At 37.3% G+C, this 17391-nt stretch overlaps 1 protein-coding gene across 1 annotated transcript; it reads left to right on the top strand.

The window, feature by feature from the left end:
- Nucleotides 1–3265: 3265 nt before the first annotated feature.
- Nucleotides 3266–15677, top strand: AMBN (ameloblastin). Its single transcript, XM_069457959.1, has 11 exons — nucleotides 3266–3280; nucleotides 4355–4423; nucleotides 7391–7441; nucleotides 8756–8803; nucleotides 9297–9407; nucleotides 11177–11413; nucleotides 12309–12347; nucleotides 12603–12662; nucleotides 12764–12808; nucleotides 13217–13261; nucleotides 15144–15677. The coding sequence occupies exons 1-11, from the start codon at nucleotides 3266–3268 to the stop codon at nucleotides 15675–15677; spliced, it is 1254 nt and encodes a 417-aa protein (XP_069314060.1).
- Nucleotides 15678–17391: the final 1714 nt, after the last annotated feature.

Raw genomic sequence — 17391 nt, 5'->3', positions numbered from 1 at the left:
AATATGAATAAGTTCTGGAGATCCACTATACAACATAGTACCTATACTTAACAATACTGTATTGTATTGTGCACTTGAAAATATGTTAAGAGGATAGACCCCTATGCTAATTGTTCTTACCTACCAAAAAAATCAACAGCAATACAAAAGAACAAAAAGATATTTTTGGAAGTATTGAATATGTTTAGTACCTTGGTTGTGGTAATAGTATTATGGATGTATGCACACGTCCAAACTCATCAAGACGTCTACATTAAATGTGTGCAATTTCTTGTATATCAATTATACCTTAATAAAGCTAAAAAAAGAGTCTAGTATGAAGCAAATTTCTGCCATACTTTTTATATTTCAACAAGAATAATACTAACTCATCACTGAATATTTTGTGGCTACCAGATAATGTGCTGAACACTTTATATTCATTATTATATTTAAATTAAATTAAATTAATGCTGACCTATGGTAGACCGCATTACACAGATGAAACTACTACATTAAAAACAGAAAATATAAAATATCGCATGAAAATTTTATATATATATTGAGTGGCTCACCCAATATTATATGATTAGTGAGTGTCACAGAGGGAATTTAAATAGCTGTGCTCTTAACCACTATACTAACATCTTCCGCAGGATCGTCTTTAAATTTTTCTTTATAACTTTTTCTGTGGCATGTGTCTCAGATCTTCTATCACTTTGAGTTGAGTTTTGTTGTTGTTTTTGCCATACTCTGAACATAAGCATTTTTTTTTTTTTCCTGAGATAGGGTCTCACTCTGTCGCCCAGGCTGGGCTGGAGTACGGTGGCACAATCCTAGCTAACCACAGCCTTGAACTCCTGGGCTAAAGCAATCCTCCCACCTCAACCTACTGTGTAGCTGGGACTACAGGTGCACACCACCATGCACAGCTATTTTTTTCTTTTTTCTTATTTATTGTAGAGATGGGGTCTCACTCTGTTGCTCAGGCTGGTCTTGAACTCCTGGCCTCAAGCAATCCTCCCACCTTGTTCTCCCAAAGTGCTGGGATTACAGTCATGAGCCACCATCCCTGGCCCTATATTTCAATTTTTGATTGGCACTCTGGTTGTTCTCCATACAGGCATAGTCTTCAACAACATAACATGGTTTCTATCAGATATAGTAATTTCTTTAATATCTATAATCACAACCAGAAGCTCATTCATACTTATCCTAATTTCCATATTTCTTTATTATTAAAATGTTTTTCATAGGCTGCATTAGGATTATACTTGCTAACTTTCCCAGTAACATATGTCCCATAAGCCAAGACAAAAACTGTTTACTAGCTGCAAAAATGAATCCAACTCCAACTGATTCCAACAATCATTATTAATACACGAATGCACAATGTCTCACTGTGGGAGGTAAGATTGTAAAGGTGAATTGGAATGTTAATTTGACTATCTAGTCACAAAGGATGAACTTTACATAATATCCTTAGGGATCCTTAAAAAGATTTTGAGTGGGTCAGGGAAAGCCAAAATCAGTATTTCAGGAAGATACGTTTGGTGTTGGCATGTAGGTTATTAGGGGAGAAAGAAACTCCCAGATAGACATCTGAAAGACAGTAATTCAGGATTGAATGTGACATTTAACAAAAGGAAGAAGCAACAGAACCAATGATATACAGATATTTGGCTTAAGAGCAAAGAGAACATAAGAATCCTACCAAAACATCACTATTATCATGTCATGATCATGCTTATAGACTTTAAAAGACACACATGCACAGAGACAGTGCCTTGTGATCTCATGTTTCATGTAGTTTCACTCACTGTTTGGCAGCTGCTGCACCTTCACCATCTCATCAAATCTTCAAGACAAGGTTGTGATAATGAATTGTTATCCTTATACTACAGGCAAGAAACTGGGTCTAGAGAGATTAAGAGACTTGATCAAGCACCAGAGCTGAGAGAGAGAGAGAGAGAGCGCACGAGAGAGCACACAAAAGTAGCACTTTTCATTTCAGTAACATTTTTTTGTTTACAAAACACATTCACATTCCTTATTTCTTTGCATCCTAAAGATGACTATGTTTTCAGTGGGAAACAGAGTTTTTCAGGGACAGCTTCTTGCATAACACTATTTCAAGCGTTAGGCCTACACTTGAGTATGGAGACATCTTTCTCTGAAAATACCAGCCTCCCCAATGTTCCCTGTAATTGGCAAGATCCCTACTTCCCTAAAGAGTGAGCTGACTCATCCTTTCTTCAGAAACTAATCTTAAATGCTTATCCACACTGTGTCTGAAATCACAACTTTGGAAAGACAAAGAGGGACAAAGAAATAACAAAAGTAGCTAATGTTCCATCATATTCAAGACATTCTTATCTGTTCACAGAGGAAACACATCCATGTGTTAACCTTTTAGATCACTCAACTCTGTCTTACTAACCCAGCTCGATACTAATGCCTGGAAATGGGTCTGTCTAAAGAGCCAAGTAAGAGTGTGCCCATTGATTTGATTGGTTCATGGAGAATGTACTGATTTACGCCCCCTCCCCACAAAATTGTGCACCAAAGGTTTACCTGAAGTGATTCTTACAGATGGTCCAATGGAAATTTCTTAGAAAATCTTGGCTATGTCTAATCAATTATCTTCAGACATGAAAACATCTGGGAAATTCTGAGGAAAAAAGAAAATCACACACATTCATTATCCATCTAACATTTTTATCTTCTCTTTCCAGCCCAGAAAGGTATTTTAGTGTTTCCATTTAGGCTGTGTGTTTGTTGGCAGAGGAAGGTGGGGAGTTACTTTTACCACAATAAACACGAGGGGAAAATCTTGAGAATGCTAGCATTGGGTCACCAGCTTTATCTGGAGATAAAAACCTGCACAAAACAGATAATGGCTTGTTTTGCACCTCTCTTACATATATTTCCCCCAGCCCACTAAAATGATCGTCTTCAGAGCCTATGTCCATTATTCCTATACTGTCTTCCCTGCAATCAAGTTCCCTGAATACAGGGGGTGAGTTACAATTAAAAATAATAAGGCCCTACGGGGCCAATGTCCTTGCATGCAATAAAAGGGTGTGGACTCGCTGCAGGAGCAGAGACTTTTCCCCCCAGCATTTCGCTTCACTTTGATTGGTGGACTGGCACTTTAAATAAAGGTTTCTCTTCTTCCCTGAATGAGTGGCACAGAGCGAGTCCCACGCACACGCCAGAAAAAAATTTAATCTTCTTTTCCTGGAACTATCTTGGTTGGCATCGTCTGGCCCTGAGAGCACAGTGCATGTCATCATCTAAGGTAAAATGGGGTTGTATGATTTCCATGTGTTTCCTGTGAATTCTTTTTTCCTATCTTCACACAGCTTTTATAAAGAGGATTTATCTTTATTTGTCACCAGAAGCTGAGTAATAGCTTGTTGTCCAGAGAAGACACGCCTAATACCCATCCAACTAACAAAAAGAAGACTCAGCTACAGGCTTCTTTTTTCACTATTTGTGATTATTAGTGATAGTGCCTAATTTTATAAAGTATTAGAAGACAAGCATATCTCTTGGTTAGGCAGATCTCTCTTTTTTTTTTAAACAGCCAAGAATTTTATTAATATCATACAAGTTTACTGATTTGTAATATACTCTGGAAATTGCCAACATCAGCATCAACATTAAGTTTGCCTTCCTCAAACAGTGAGCAGATTTCCATTCATGTAAGAGTAAAGAGACTTTTGAATGTATAAAATAAATATAAAGAGATAATTCATTTTAGAAAGAGGAAAACTAAATTTTAAGACATATTTTCCACTAATATCAAAGGAAATTAAAACATTCAATTTACTCTTATTTTTAAAAGATAAGTTTTGGCATAGTTATGCAGATAGCCTTAAACGTTGAATGATGTTCCCTATATATCTACAAATAAAAATTTGTTATAAAATGACTGTTAGGTGTATTACATTCCAAATGCATTTCAAAATATGTCCCAGAGAATAAGCAAAGTCTAAATTTCTGGAATGATACTTTATAGACCAATATTTCGCTCAGTGGAAGAGATTTTTAAATTCATAATTCATTTTCTAAAAAGAAACACAGCATTTAAAGAATATGCATGGAGAGTGTTCTTACATGTTTAAGTTATAGCTGCATTTAAAAAGTGCTTAGATATTTTTTAATTGCTTGTCAATTCATTTCGGAGACTACTAAATACAAATCAATTGTTTAGCCACATTTGGTTCTTGTTTGTTTTTTAATCTTAACGGGGTTGGTTTTGAAAGAGCAAGGCTCAGGCTCATTCAAAAAACTGCTCATTCAAAAAATTGTTAACCATTCTGAGGTAAAAAATCATCTGATTTAATTCTACAACCCAATTATGTTTTAGATTCCACTTTTCAAAATGAAGGACCTGATACTGATCCTGTGCTTCCTGCACATGAGTGTCGCAGTGCCGGTAAGTCAGTCATTCTTCTAGAGTGTGCCCTAAAAGGTGCTTCTGATTTCTGGACACCAAACAACACTGACGGGACACGGGCTGAGAGTCTATGCGTGGACTCACTTGACCTAATCCAGTGGTATAGTCCCCGCTGAGCAGACCCATAGCTGCCCAGATGTCAGCCTTACCATACAAAAGCAATAAGTCAAACATGATCTTTCTGTTCAAAAAGATATTTGAAATATTCCAAAGATAATTTCTAATCTTATTCCACTCATTCAAAGATAAAAGATATAGGTGGTCTCCACCATGCATTGCACACTTTTATTATCAACTCCTTACTATCATTACAAAATTGAAATGGAAAGAAAAAATTTCTCTGAAAACGTAAAGCACATTTTCTTCATTTTGAAAAGGATAATGTTACTATGTTACCATAATGTTACCAAATTACTATGATTACAAAACTGAGCTAGGTAATTTCATTTGAAGCTAGTAATGAACTAACAAATCTACCTTATAGGGGTGAAATTGTATGCCTGAGAGCTGAAGTTTCTCAATTCAAAATATGTCACGGCAATGGGGCTAACTGTATGTTACAGGCCCACATCTGATCCAGTGTAGCTTATACTGAAGTGTTCTCATGCAAACACAATCCTTCGGGCACTGGACTACTGCAGCCAATGGCATACAATTGTTATCACAAAGACTTTATTCAGCTGCTATGTGCATTCAGCAAGTATCACATGGGTATGGCAGCTGCCACCTATTCCAGCAAGGTGCTGGGTTTTGGAGATGCAAAGGTACAAAAGCCACGATGTCTTGTCTTGAAGAGTTCATAGCTAGCCTCAAATAAACTTCAGAATATTTTAATTCCTTGAAAGAAAAGATTAGCTACTTGGTTTTCTTAAAGTTAAATGTTTTAGAGAGGCCGGGCGTGGTGGCTCACGCCTGTAATCCTAGCACTCTGGGAGGCCGAGGTGGGCGGATCGTTTGAGTTCAGGAGTTCGAGACCAGCCTGAGCAAGAGCGAGACCCCATCTCTACTAAAAATAGAAAGAAATTATATGGACAGCTAAAAATATATATAGAAAAAATTAGCCGGGCATGGTGGTGCATGCCTGTAGTCCCAGCTACTCGGGAGGCTGAGACAGGAGGATTGCTTGAGCTCAGGAGTTTGAGGTTGCTGTGAGCTAGGCTGACGCCACGGCACTCACTCTAGCCTGGGCAACAGAGTGAGACTCTGTCTCAAAAAAAAAAAAAAAAAAAATGTTTTAGAGAAAGAAGATGAAAACTGATTACAAGGATGAAAACCTTAAATTCACAAATAAAGATAGAGTCTCTCTTCCATTACATAAGATGAATTTTAACTGAAACAAAAATTGAGGCCACCACCCTACCTTACCTTTGTATGACACTGACATTGGGGTTGACCTCAGCCATTCCCCAGCAATCTAACACATTGATGCTTTTGAACCTATACTGATCCACAAGTGAATCATCATCAGGTCCACTCTGAGGAACAGGACATTTGCTTATGATTGCCAACTGACTGCCCGTCAAATAGGATGTTCTCCTTTAATTCCACTTGGGAAATGTAACTGTCTATTTACATTCATGTAAATATTGTTCTTTAACTCATGACTTGGAATATATAGAAAGCAAAGTATACTTCGTCTTGTAGTTGAATCTGCCCAAGATTATTCATGTACTGATGAATTGGGGTAGAAAGAGAAGGCTCTGCCCTCATGATCCCCTCAAATTCTGAACAATCTGCCCATGACACACACACACACACACACACACACACACGCACAATCACTCTTCCTTCCTATCAACATTACCCTTCAGGCAGCTAACCGCTTTCTCTACCCAGAGCGTTGACTACACATTTGTAATGTCTTTCTCTCTCTTCATGTCCAAAACTGAATTATTTGGAGAACTGAATTATTTGCTCCATGACTCACAAGGTAGAATTTTGCTTATATGAAAAAGTAGGGGGTGAAATAGTAGAGGGTAGAATTCCTGCACTTCTTACTCACAAAGGAAAAATAATCCCAATACATTTAGTAAACATTCCATAAATATTTGTGGTATAAATACAGGCAGGCAGGCATTACAACCCCTGACCCTAGACAGTGTGAATATCCAAAGACCCAGAAACTCTCAAAATCCAATCTACTCTAATTCCTACTTTTCCATTTTCCATTTTGTCCACTGGCATTTGTGTATATTAATAAGGATTGGTTTAAAACAGGAAATGTCTTACATTTTAAAAAGCTAGTTGTAAATATAGCTATATTTTTGAACAACTTTTAAATGAACACCTTAAGTATAATAGTACTTAGTGTTAGAATATAAAAGGTTTTTTATATAAAAAGCATTCTAACATACCTCTGATATGATGAAAATATAAACACAGATCTACAGGTTTATACATAAAATAACCTTTCACTAAAGATAATAGAGAATTTGTTAAAGCCCTTTGAACAGGAGGCAAGTTAACCTTTGCACATGATTTTTCTGAATGCCATGATCCCACGCCACATCTATAAACCAAATCATGTAGGTTTATCAAAAGCACAAGAAAATTCAGCTCAAGTTGTCCCTTTTGCCTTTTTTCTGTTGTAATTTTTTAAGAATATAAAGTACTCTTCGTTTTCCATTTTGTTGCTTTGTTTTACTTCTCACTGTGTATGTATAACTTTAAACTAAACCAAATGTTGCTTTTAAACCAACATAGCATTATGATGTACAAGATAGATGATTCATGTGGGAGCAAAATTATCAAATATTTTGTTAATTCTCCCAAATAACTTAAATTCTTCTTCATTCTGCCCAAAAGCTCAAGTCATTTGGGTAATAAAACAATATTGGTAATAAACCTCTCAGCTAGCACTTATGTACTAGGGTGACTTCCTATTCCCAATGTGCACATAAAGTTTCACACCAACAAGAACTCACAATTATTCTTATTTCTGTTAAGGTGTTTCCTCAGCAATCTGGAATCCCAGGCATGGCTAGTTTGAGCCTTGAGGTATGTATTGCCAGAGTTTTTACATATAATTTTTACATTGGTACATTCCTGATAAAGGAAAAATATGATGGGCTGTTTCTCAGTTTTCCTAGTCAGAAGTCTATGGCTGTCATCCCAGCAATTCTAGAAAAGTTAATGACATTCATTAGACCCTTGTCTTGTAGTTGTATCACAGTTTTAAAGTCGCAGGTGTTTTAAGCTTTAGAACATTATCTGTATGCGAATCAAAGCAATACTAACAATACCCAATATATTATAGACACGTTAATATAATTATTACATTAATACAATTACTACATTAATTAAAACATATTGCTCTGCAGTTTATATTTAGTCTTGCTCCTTATAGCATCTTCTATGATAAAATTCTGATGAAGAAAATTTACCCTTACAAAATCTAATTGCTTATGAGCAGTCCTGTAAATAACATTAACATTGTACTACGATAACTTCCTGCTTAGCCTATACGGTATATTTGTCTTATTGCAGTTCTCATAAATAATATATATTCTGTTTAGAAAAACCCAGTAAATAGAAATTTTTGACCATATGAATAAAAAATTGACAATTATAAAGAGAAAGAAATTCATGAGATTACAAATTTTTCACAAGGTCTTGTGAATTTTCCGTGTATCGTGATAATCTGAGAGTAATCAATGCCTATTTGGGCTAGATGCTTATTTCACATGGAAGCTAATTTCACTGAGTTGTTGCTTTGGGTTTGTTTGAGTTTTTTGTTTTTTCTCACTTTCTACTTTAAGTTCAATCCAAAGCACTCAAAATCTCTTTTCATTAAAAAAGTGAAATTGTCTTTCTGTTGAAATGGTGGTATTCTCGATAATCTATCCAAATACTTAAAATTTCTACCAATTTTGTTTATTTATTATTTTGAGGGAATTTTTGTTTGGGAAGGATATGAGGGTTGTTTTTGTTTTGTTTTATGTATCTTCTTTAGGCTGAATTTGTAAAAGGCAAAGTAAGTGGGGGGAAGAGAGTCAACAGAACAAAGTCCTAACAATTACATTTATATTTCAGTTGAATAAGCTATTTTCCCATGTTTCAATGTAACCACTACTTAAATAATACTTTTTCTCTGTTAATTAAATAAAAAGCAACATCATTATTTTAGTAGTGATAATAATGATAGACCCACATTTAACATTAACACCTTTCAGGATGATTTGTGTCTACTACTGTTTTTATTCACATTGATCCACCCCAAACATTGATTTGATAATGTCACATGTTGTGAGAAATCAGTTGTGTCAAAAGGAATATCTGTGATAAGCATTAACCTGCTTTTTCTCTTGATAGACAATGAGACAGCTGGGAAGTCTGCAGGGATTAAACACACTTGCTCAGGTAATTGTATTTTCAAATATTTCTTATTGCAAGTATTAATGGTGGTGATGGTGGTAATATCAACAGCAGCATTGTAATTCATAAAATCTGTTTGTGAATAGGCAATATCTTAAATATTGGAAGAACAAATAAGTAATTAAGATAGCCTAAAATAAAATAACATAGGGTGAAAGGGAAAAATTAAATAATATTGAATTTTTTTCTTTAGTGAAAAAAACTCCTTTCTTGCATTATCAATTTAATTACATGACCCAAAACACAAGCACTTAAAGAGCTAAATCTGAGACAAGTTTATGGGAATATTGCAGTCTGGTTCAGAATGGAATTGAAGTCCATTGGAAGGGAGAGTGTGTTTACCTATCTATTTTAAATTAACCAACATCTCTTTTGCTTTGCTATCTCTACCCTATCTGTGGATTTTTTTAGAAAATGAAAGCCAAGTTTGATCCAATGTTAAAATATGAGCATGTCTTTTTTTCCTCCATATCTTTAGTTTTCTAGATTTGGCTTTGGGAAATCATTTAATTCTTTGTGGATGAATGGTCTCCTCCCGCAACACTCCTCTTTCCCATGGATGAGACCAAGGGAACATGAAACTCAACAAGTAAGTGAATTGCATCAATGTTTTTGAAACTTCAGGCCTTAAAATCTTTCCCTGTTTGCCTTCTCTAAATTGGGATATATTAGCAATAGACAAGTACTAGCAATTAACAAAAAATTATCCTCATACCTAGATAGAGCTTGAGCCCATCCTCCGAAGTGAGTTATCATAAGAATGGAAGAATAGGCACCATGTGTACTCGCCATCAAACTGGCACTGACTGATCAAAACTAAGGTGCTCACGCAGTAGTTATATTCTTTGGGGGTTGTGGGGTTGGGGGTGGGTAAACTCACAACTAATGGACGCAGTGAGCGTTGTGGGGGGGAAGAGAACACCTCAAATTATGGTTTGGATGTGGCAAAATCATAACATGTAACCAAAATGTTTATACTCCCATAATGTCCTAAAATAAAAAAAAAATAAAATAAAATAAAATTATCTTCATACCAAATAAATCAAGCCTATAACCTCTCTCAATACTTAGTAAAATTTTTAAAATTTTCAACCCATTTGTACATTTATTTCAAATAGGAAGGAAGATATAGCCTCCAAAACATAAGAGACCTATATTAAATATATCAGCAATAACAATAGGTAATCAGTTCCCAAAAATGGAAGCAAGCTATGTCCTGGACAATTTCCATTTTAATCAAGATCTCCTAAATAATTATTCAAAGACTAATTTCAAATGATGACAAACATCCCGGTTAAAACATCAAGAACCCTACAGAAGTCAATAAACACATCAATCTCTTAACCATTATTTATTAGGTACCTAATAAATACATAAACCAAATTGTGTTAAGCGAAGATATTTGAGAACAGCTCCAAGGAGCATAAGGTTCAGATCTCCTCTGGCTCAGATAAGACAAGACACTATATGTCAAGGTGCTGAAGTGTGAGGTGTAAGCAACGAATGCCATAGGTGTTCGGTAATGAGCAGTGGTTGAAGAGGTAAAGCAGAGACAAATGACTGTGAGACTTCCTTGCTGGTTAGGGGAGTTTGCAACCAATCCACAAGCAACAAGGGCCCATTTACCAAAAGTAATTTTTACAGGAAGATATAAAATATGGTGGCTTTAGCAGGAAATTCTAATGCCATATGACCTTCCACAGCAGGAGCATTAGCCATCAGGCCACATTTAGTAGGACCCTAAATTTTGGAGACTATTTGGTCCACATTGAGTAGGACCATAAATAATGGTGACTATTTCTTCATTTGACTGTTTTCAAAATGGACTCTATCATGCAGGAATTTGGTCAGTATTTTATTTAATTACCATTTATCTTTTCGTTAACTCAAGAAATATATTAAGCATTCATAATATGCTAGGTACTTATTAGAAGCTATGTTAAGTACAGAGGTTATAAAGATAAATAAGATATATCATTCTCTTTCCATTGACTAGGGGACAAAGATTTGTAACAAATAATTATAATTCAGTGAAAAAGTGGTAAAATAAAGATATTTACAGGCAGCTATGGGAACCCAGAGGAGAAAGGGACTCATTCTACCAGGAAGTTCAGGTAGCCCATCTTCATGAACAATGGTGGTCCCAAAGGAGGTAGGGGAGGCAGGCACGAGCAAGACCTCCCATAGAACATTGACTCTAAGTAAATTGGTGCTTCCCATGTAAACACAGCTTCAAGACAAGTCCCCTAGCCTCCTTTCCAGACAGAAAGCACCCCAAGTCCTTTTGCTGCAGAAATTCTAGACACCACAGTTTAATGAGCCATCCTTTCCTGATACTCTTTTCAAATCTCTCTGCAGTATGAATATTCTTTGCCTGTGCATCCCCCACCTCTCCCATCACAGCCATCCCTGCAGCCTCAACAGGCAGGACTAAAACCTTTCCTCCAGCCCACTGCTGCAAACGCCATCCATGCAACAGAACAGAAGGAAGGGCCTCAGCCTCCAATCCACCTGGGACAGCTGCCCCTGCAGGAAGGAGAACTGCCTGCGATTCAGCAGCAGGTGGCACCGTCAGACAAGCCACCAAAGCCTGAGGTACTTCCTTTCTCTGAAGTCAGATCAGGATCACTCTCCAACCTAATAAAAGACCAATTTGCAGGCTACTTTTAAGTTATAATAGCCCTCAGGCATAATGCACGAAAATACAAATATGTTCTTTATCAGTCTTCCCTATATGAGACTTATTTTTTGAACAGAACATAAATGTCTATTCCTGTCCTTTGCCATCAGAGACAGGGTATGGATTCTAAAAGACTGTGCCCGGTAAAACTTGGTTTCTTCATTGCAAAAGATGAAAGATTCCAGAGGAAATAGAACAGCCCAGAAAAGTCTAGGCTTCCTATCACTGGTCTTTTTTAATGTTGGAAGGCTTGAGAAGAGGGATTGATCTCTCAACATAATAAATAGGATTTTGCATTGTTGTCTCTCTGACAGAAACGACAACCATGCAAAAGTACCTTATGATAACACAGAAAAATGCAGTGGACAGAAAAGGGACTAGTATGTTGCAGGCATTTAACATTCTCCCACATCATCCTGACTACAATCCTATAAACATAGATATTATCGGCCTTTTTAAAGAGAGGAAGACAGACTTTGAGAGGTTACAAAATTTGCCCAGGATTACACAAAAACTAAGTGGCAGAGCCAGGATTCGAACCAACCGAGTATGTTCCAATTCCAGAATTCATTATTGTTTACTCTCCAAGGGATAGCAAATCCGTGGTAGACATGCCTCATCTACCTGCACGTACACTTGTCATGTGAGTAAAAGACATCCGTAATTTCTTGGGTCGTGCCCCCAAAAGACTAAAAGAAAGTAAAACGGAGAAACCCATTTGAGATTGTTTCATTGTAATTGTAAACAAGTGTGTGTTCAATTCACATTGTCTATTTTGACTGGTAATTTTAATATTTCTCTGTGATACAGCTCCCAGCAGTGGATTTTGCTGATCCACAAGGTCCATCAGTAAGTAGAGAGAGTTCAGTGAGATACTTTCTTGGGAAAAATACCTTTATACTTCAAAAAAGAAGAGTGAAATTTTTAAATTGTCTCATTTATCCATGAATATGAAATATAACTGGTTCCTTTGTTTTCTTAAATATTAAATACTTATTTTTCATAGTAGTTCATCTGAAAATATGTTTCCTATAACTCTTATAAATTACTTTAATGGGAATTTGCCTATATGAATTACTTATTCTTGTTTTCTACCATTTAAAGATATTCCAAATAGCCCGTTTGATAGCGCGGGGACCAATGACACAAAATAAACAATCTCCAGTAAGTTTTATTTTTTTTAATGCCCCTTCTCTGATTGCAATTTACTTAAAAGATTTTCCCTTAGAAAACGCATTTTGTGATAACTATCGTATTTTATTTAGCTTTATCCAGGAATGTTTTACATGTCCTATGGAGCAAATCAATTGGTAAGTCCATATTCTATTTTAAAAAATCATTTTCAAATAATATAAATAAATAATAACATTTAATTAAATGTTACCTTAAGAGCTAAAATTATAAAATCCAGCCCTTACACAAGAGAGTCCAAATAACTAAGCTTTTAAATAGTAAGGAGGCACACTTCCTGTATAGATAATTCTGGCCACACATACACACACATACCCTGAAGAAAAAAATATTTTTTAGATCTGAATTGTCCATGTTGGATACATTTATTTGATAATGACTCAACTCTCCACTTTACTCTGCCTCTAGACACAGCAATAGTATTAAGATTTATGGGAAACTAAATGACATACCTTTGTCTTGAGTAGATAAGAAAGGAATAGAAGGCAGCTGGGTCATAATATGATGCAATGTTTCTTTTTGACCAGAATGCCCCTGGCAGACTTGGCATCATGAGTTCAGAAGAAATGGCCGTGAGTAATGTCTTCTAACTCTTTTTAAAATAGTGGCCAGAGAAGAATAGTCACAGATGACTGGCTGCAAGAGACACTGGTCATGAATACAGTCAAATGAGCATGATTTTTCCACTCCAAATCTCAGATTTTTCCACTCCAAAACCAAAAGCTTGATTCCAAAGCAGTATCCAAAGATTTCATCATGTTTCTCATATAGTCATTCATTTCTGAATGATGGTCATTCTTGAGCACAGGGTTTTACCCCATTCCTTATATAGGAGCAGTGGAGAAACCTCTCCCAAAATATCATCATCACTGAACTGTAAACACTTCAAACCAACAAAGATGTGTGTAGCTCATATAGAGTTCCCATTCCTTGTAGGACCATTTAACCTCTCCAAACACCAAATCCAACAGCACTGCAAGTAACTCAAACCTCAAAATTGAAAGGTCAGAAAGAAAATAAACTAAATGTAAAATTTGATTATTATAAGCTTCAAAGTGCATTAAGTCAGTAAGAGTATATTCTTATTCTGTTATCATCATCCATACGTGTTAATGTTTAAGATTTGAGATCAACAGACTCAATATAATTTGACTTTTTCCCTCAGAAATTTCTACTTCTTACATTTGTTAGAGCACAAAGCAAGACAAAACAAAAGCCATACTGAATTAACAAATCATTATCAACTACAGAGTCTATCAAATTAATAAATATACACACATGCTATCAGTGAAAGAAAATTCACATCTCAACATTTTTGAGTGCCTTCTGTATGTCAGACATATAGGCAGATATTATTGACAAGATAAGATCCCTGTTCTCAAGGAGCTTACAGTCTAATGAATGGGCAGATAATGTCAAAATTATGGGATAGTGGTAACAACAGTTTTATTAGGGGGAAAGAGGGGGAGAGCAAAGGCAGTTAGCCCAGCCCCAGGATTCACAGTGCCATTCCTGGAGGAAATGATGTGAAAGCTGAGACTTAGAAAAGCCAGGAGAAGGTAGAAGGAAAGAGTGTTTTATCTATGTAACACCAACAGAAGTGGCTGAAAAATTCAAAATTTGAGTAAGCGTTCATTACCATCTTATAATATTAAGTTGTTTATATTCTATCTCATCCCCAAAAGATTCTGTGGTAGTTTACAAAAAAATACGCAATACATATAACCAAAAAATTGAGGGTAAAATTTAAAATGAGCCAAAATAATGAGAAAATCAGAATACGGATATGCAAATCACACACCTGCTCAGTTGCTACAAATAGCCTAAGATTTTAGTCCTTATATTCCTGGCAGCAAAGGAAGGAAAAAAAATAGTAGGTTCTGGAATTCTATCTGCCCATAGAAAGAAAACATTTTAGTTCCTCCAGACAAATCAAATTTTTTCTTACCCCTTGTGCTTTAAAAAAACAAGCAACAAAAAAAAACTCTTGTGTACAGTTTCATTCATTTGGGACACACTGAAAAATGCCATTCACAAGATCCTCCAAAACATCTCTCAACAAATGCAGTTATGGATTTCAGTTTTTGTCGGTTTTATTTTAGTAGTGTTCATTTCAACTGCTTATCGTTTTCTTAAAATTAAAGTCAAAGTCACTTTGCCTCAAGTGTTTCTTCTGCCCTGCTGCACCCACCACAGCCCTTCCAGCCAGGCGTGGAGAAGAGTCTCTATCCGCCTTTCACGGAGGCAACCTTCACCCTCTCAGACGAGCACAGAATCCTCTCCAGTGTGTTCAAAGCCAGTTTAGTGAGAAATATGCTTCCACAAACCTGCCAGCCAACTCCCTGTTCTCTCTCAGTATTTTATAGATTCCCAGGGAGTATGCCCAGGTATAACTGCATGGTATAGTTAATAGCATGTGATAATCGTGTCTTCGATGAATGTTTTTCCCCCCAGGGAGGGCAAGGAGGCCCCATGGCCTATGGAGCCATGTTCCCAGGATTTGGAGGCTTGAGGCCCAGCCTTGGCGGACTGCCCCACAATCCAGCCATGGGTGGGGACTTCACTCTGGAATTTGACTCCCCTCTGGCTGCAACCAAAGCCCCTGAAAAAGGAGAGGGAGGTGCACAAGACTCCCCCATCCCGGAAGCCAACCCAGCCAATCCGGAAAACCCAGCTCTCCTTCCAGAGCTGACACCTGATGCCCACACAGGGCTCCTGGCTTTCCCTGAGGACATTGACCCCAGCCTGGCAAGGGGCCCCGCAGGGCAGAGGAAGGGACCTCCCAGTGTCACCCCAGCAGCTGCTGATCCACTGATGACCCCTGAATTAGCCGATGTTTACGAGACCTACGGTGCTGACATGACTACACCCCTGGAAGCAACCACAGATAGCACAGTGACCCCAGACCCTCAGGAAACATCCATGCCGGGAAGCAAAGCCCAGCAGCCCCAGATTGTGCATGATGCGTGGCATTTCCAAGAGCCCTGACAGCCCTGAGATAACAGCCACCTTCTGTAGGCACAAGCTTCCCAGCTTTGTCCCCATAGTGTACCTTTTTGCTAAAACCCTTATTACCCTTCTGCAGCAAAGGCATTAAAAGCTCTAAGCATGTATTAATAAATACAAGTGGCTAGAAATAGTGTAGGACCCCTTCTTGCTTTCAATATCTTATTGAAATAAAATGTGTCAACTGTCTCTGTGATTTAGAAATACTATTAATAACATCAGAGCAAGTCTAAGAGTCTCAGCACTTGATAATCATTGTTTCTTACTGTCTTAAGAATTATAGAATTTCTCTGACTAGCATGACATTATTATATCCAGGAAATGTGGCACTGCTTTTTCTTTAAGCAAAGAAAGGCACATATTCTCAGAATTCTAAGCTAATTCATTTAAACTTTATTAAATGGGGATTGGTGAAGAACTCCTGACTAGTATTACTGGGTTTGGTATATTGGATTTTAAATTCTCATTTGTAGAGTATTTTATTTAATCTAGGGGAAAAAACCCACTTAGCCTATTTTAAATAAAGAATTTTTCTCACTGAAAATATCAGAAACTATATGCTTATTATTTATATATATTTAAATCATTAAGAAAAGCATACTCATCCCCTACTTTTGCTACACTTTAACTTGTTTTATTCCATTCATTCATTCTTTCATCAGAAGTGTACTAAATATCTGTCTGTACCCTAGACACTGTGCAAGACATCAGGGACACAGTCCCCTCCTTCAGAGCTTACAGTGGGCATGACTGACAATTTGTTAATCACTACATTAACAAAACCCTAGGCCAAGCTCAATTACTTCACATATATTATCCCACAACAATACTGCAAAATATGATAGATACCCTCAACCCCACAGCACATGTGGAAAGTGCTATGAAAAGGCCAAGCTTAGGGTGCCCCTGGATCTAGAGAAAAGGCCCCTAACCCACCCTAAGGGGCATTACAGGGGCTGGGAGGGATCAGACAAGGTTCCTCAGAACAGTATCTATGACATCTGCAGAGTGAGGCCTCCAAGAGTAAGAAACCAAGAAGAGTCTTGTGGGTACCATGCGAGAATTACCTCATTCCTGTGAAATATAACATGGAAAAAGGGCATGCAAAGAATGACCCTTGCTTATTACCAAGGTTAAGTGTGTATCAGTCAGGGCTATATGCCTAAATCAAGAGGCCCCAAGCCCAGAGTTGGTCACCCCTAAAAAGTAGCCCCCTACCCCACTCTCTCCTCCTCCTCCTAAGTTGCCCAGCCCAGGTCTTAGATTCCATGAAATTGAGACTCCTTTCCATCCCCTGATGGAGATTCCACAGAAACAGCCCAGGAAAAAAGAGCCCTGAGATGCCTCCTAACTGGGATACTCCAGGAGCCTTAGCAGGAGCATGTAGTCACCACCTATTGCCTCCCTCTCTTCAGGCGGGGTTCTCTGCTTACCCTCACTTCATAGACTAGAGCTGAAAGAGAGATACAGAAGATAAAAATTCAGCCTCCCCAGTGGTTCTGGAAAAGGTAGGAGAATGATCTCCACAGTAGCCACCAAGACTCAACTTAGCATCCCAGACAGTCTCCTAAAGAACAGTATGGTACAAGACAGGCAGAAAGATCTGGGTTCAAACCTGGCATTGCATCTTATCATCTATGAGACTTTAGATGTGAAACTTAATCTCTCTGCACCTGTGTTTTCATTTCTATAATGG

The sequence above is a fragment of the Eulemur rufifrons genome, chromosome 24 (assembly GCF_041146395.1).
Source record: "Eulemur rufifrons isolate Redbay chromosome 24, OSU_ERuf_1, whole genome shotgun sequence".
Lineage (NCBI taxonomy): Eukaryota > Metazoa > Chordata > Mammalia > Primates > Lemuridae > Eulemur > Eulemur rufifrons.
Note: the sequence above shows the minus strand (reverse complement) of the source record. Positions and strands in the feature narration are given on the sequence as shown.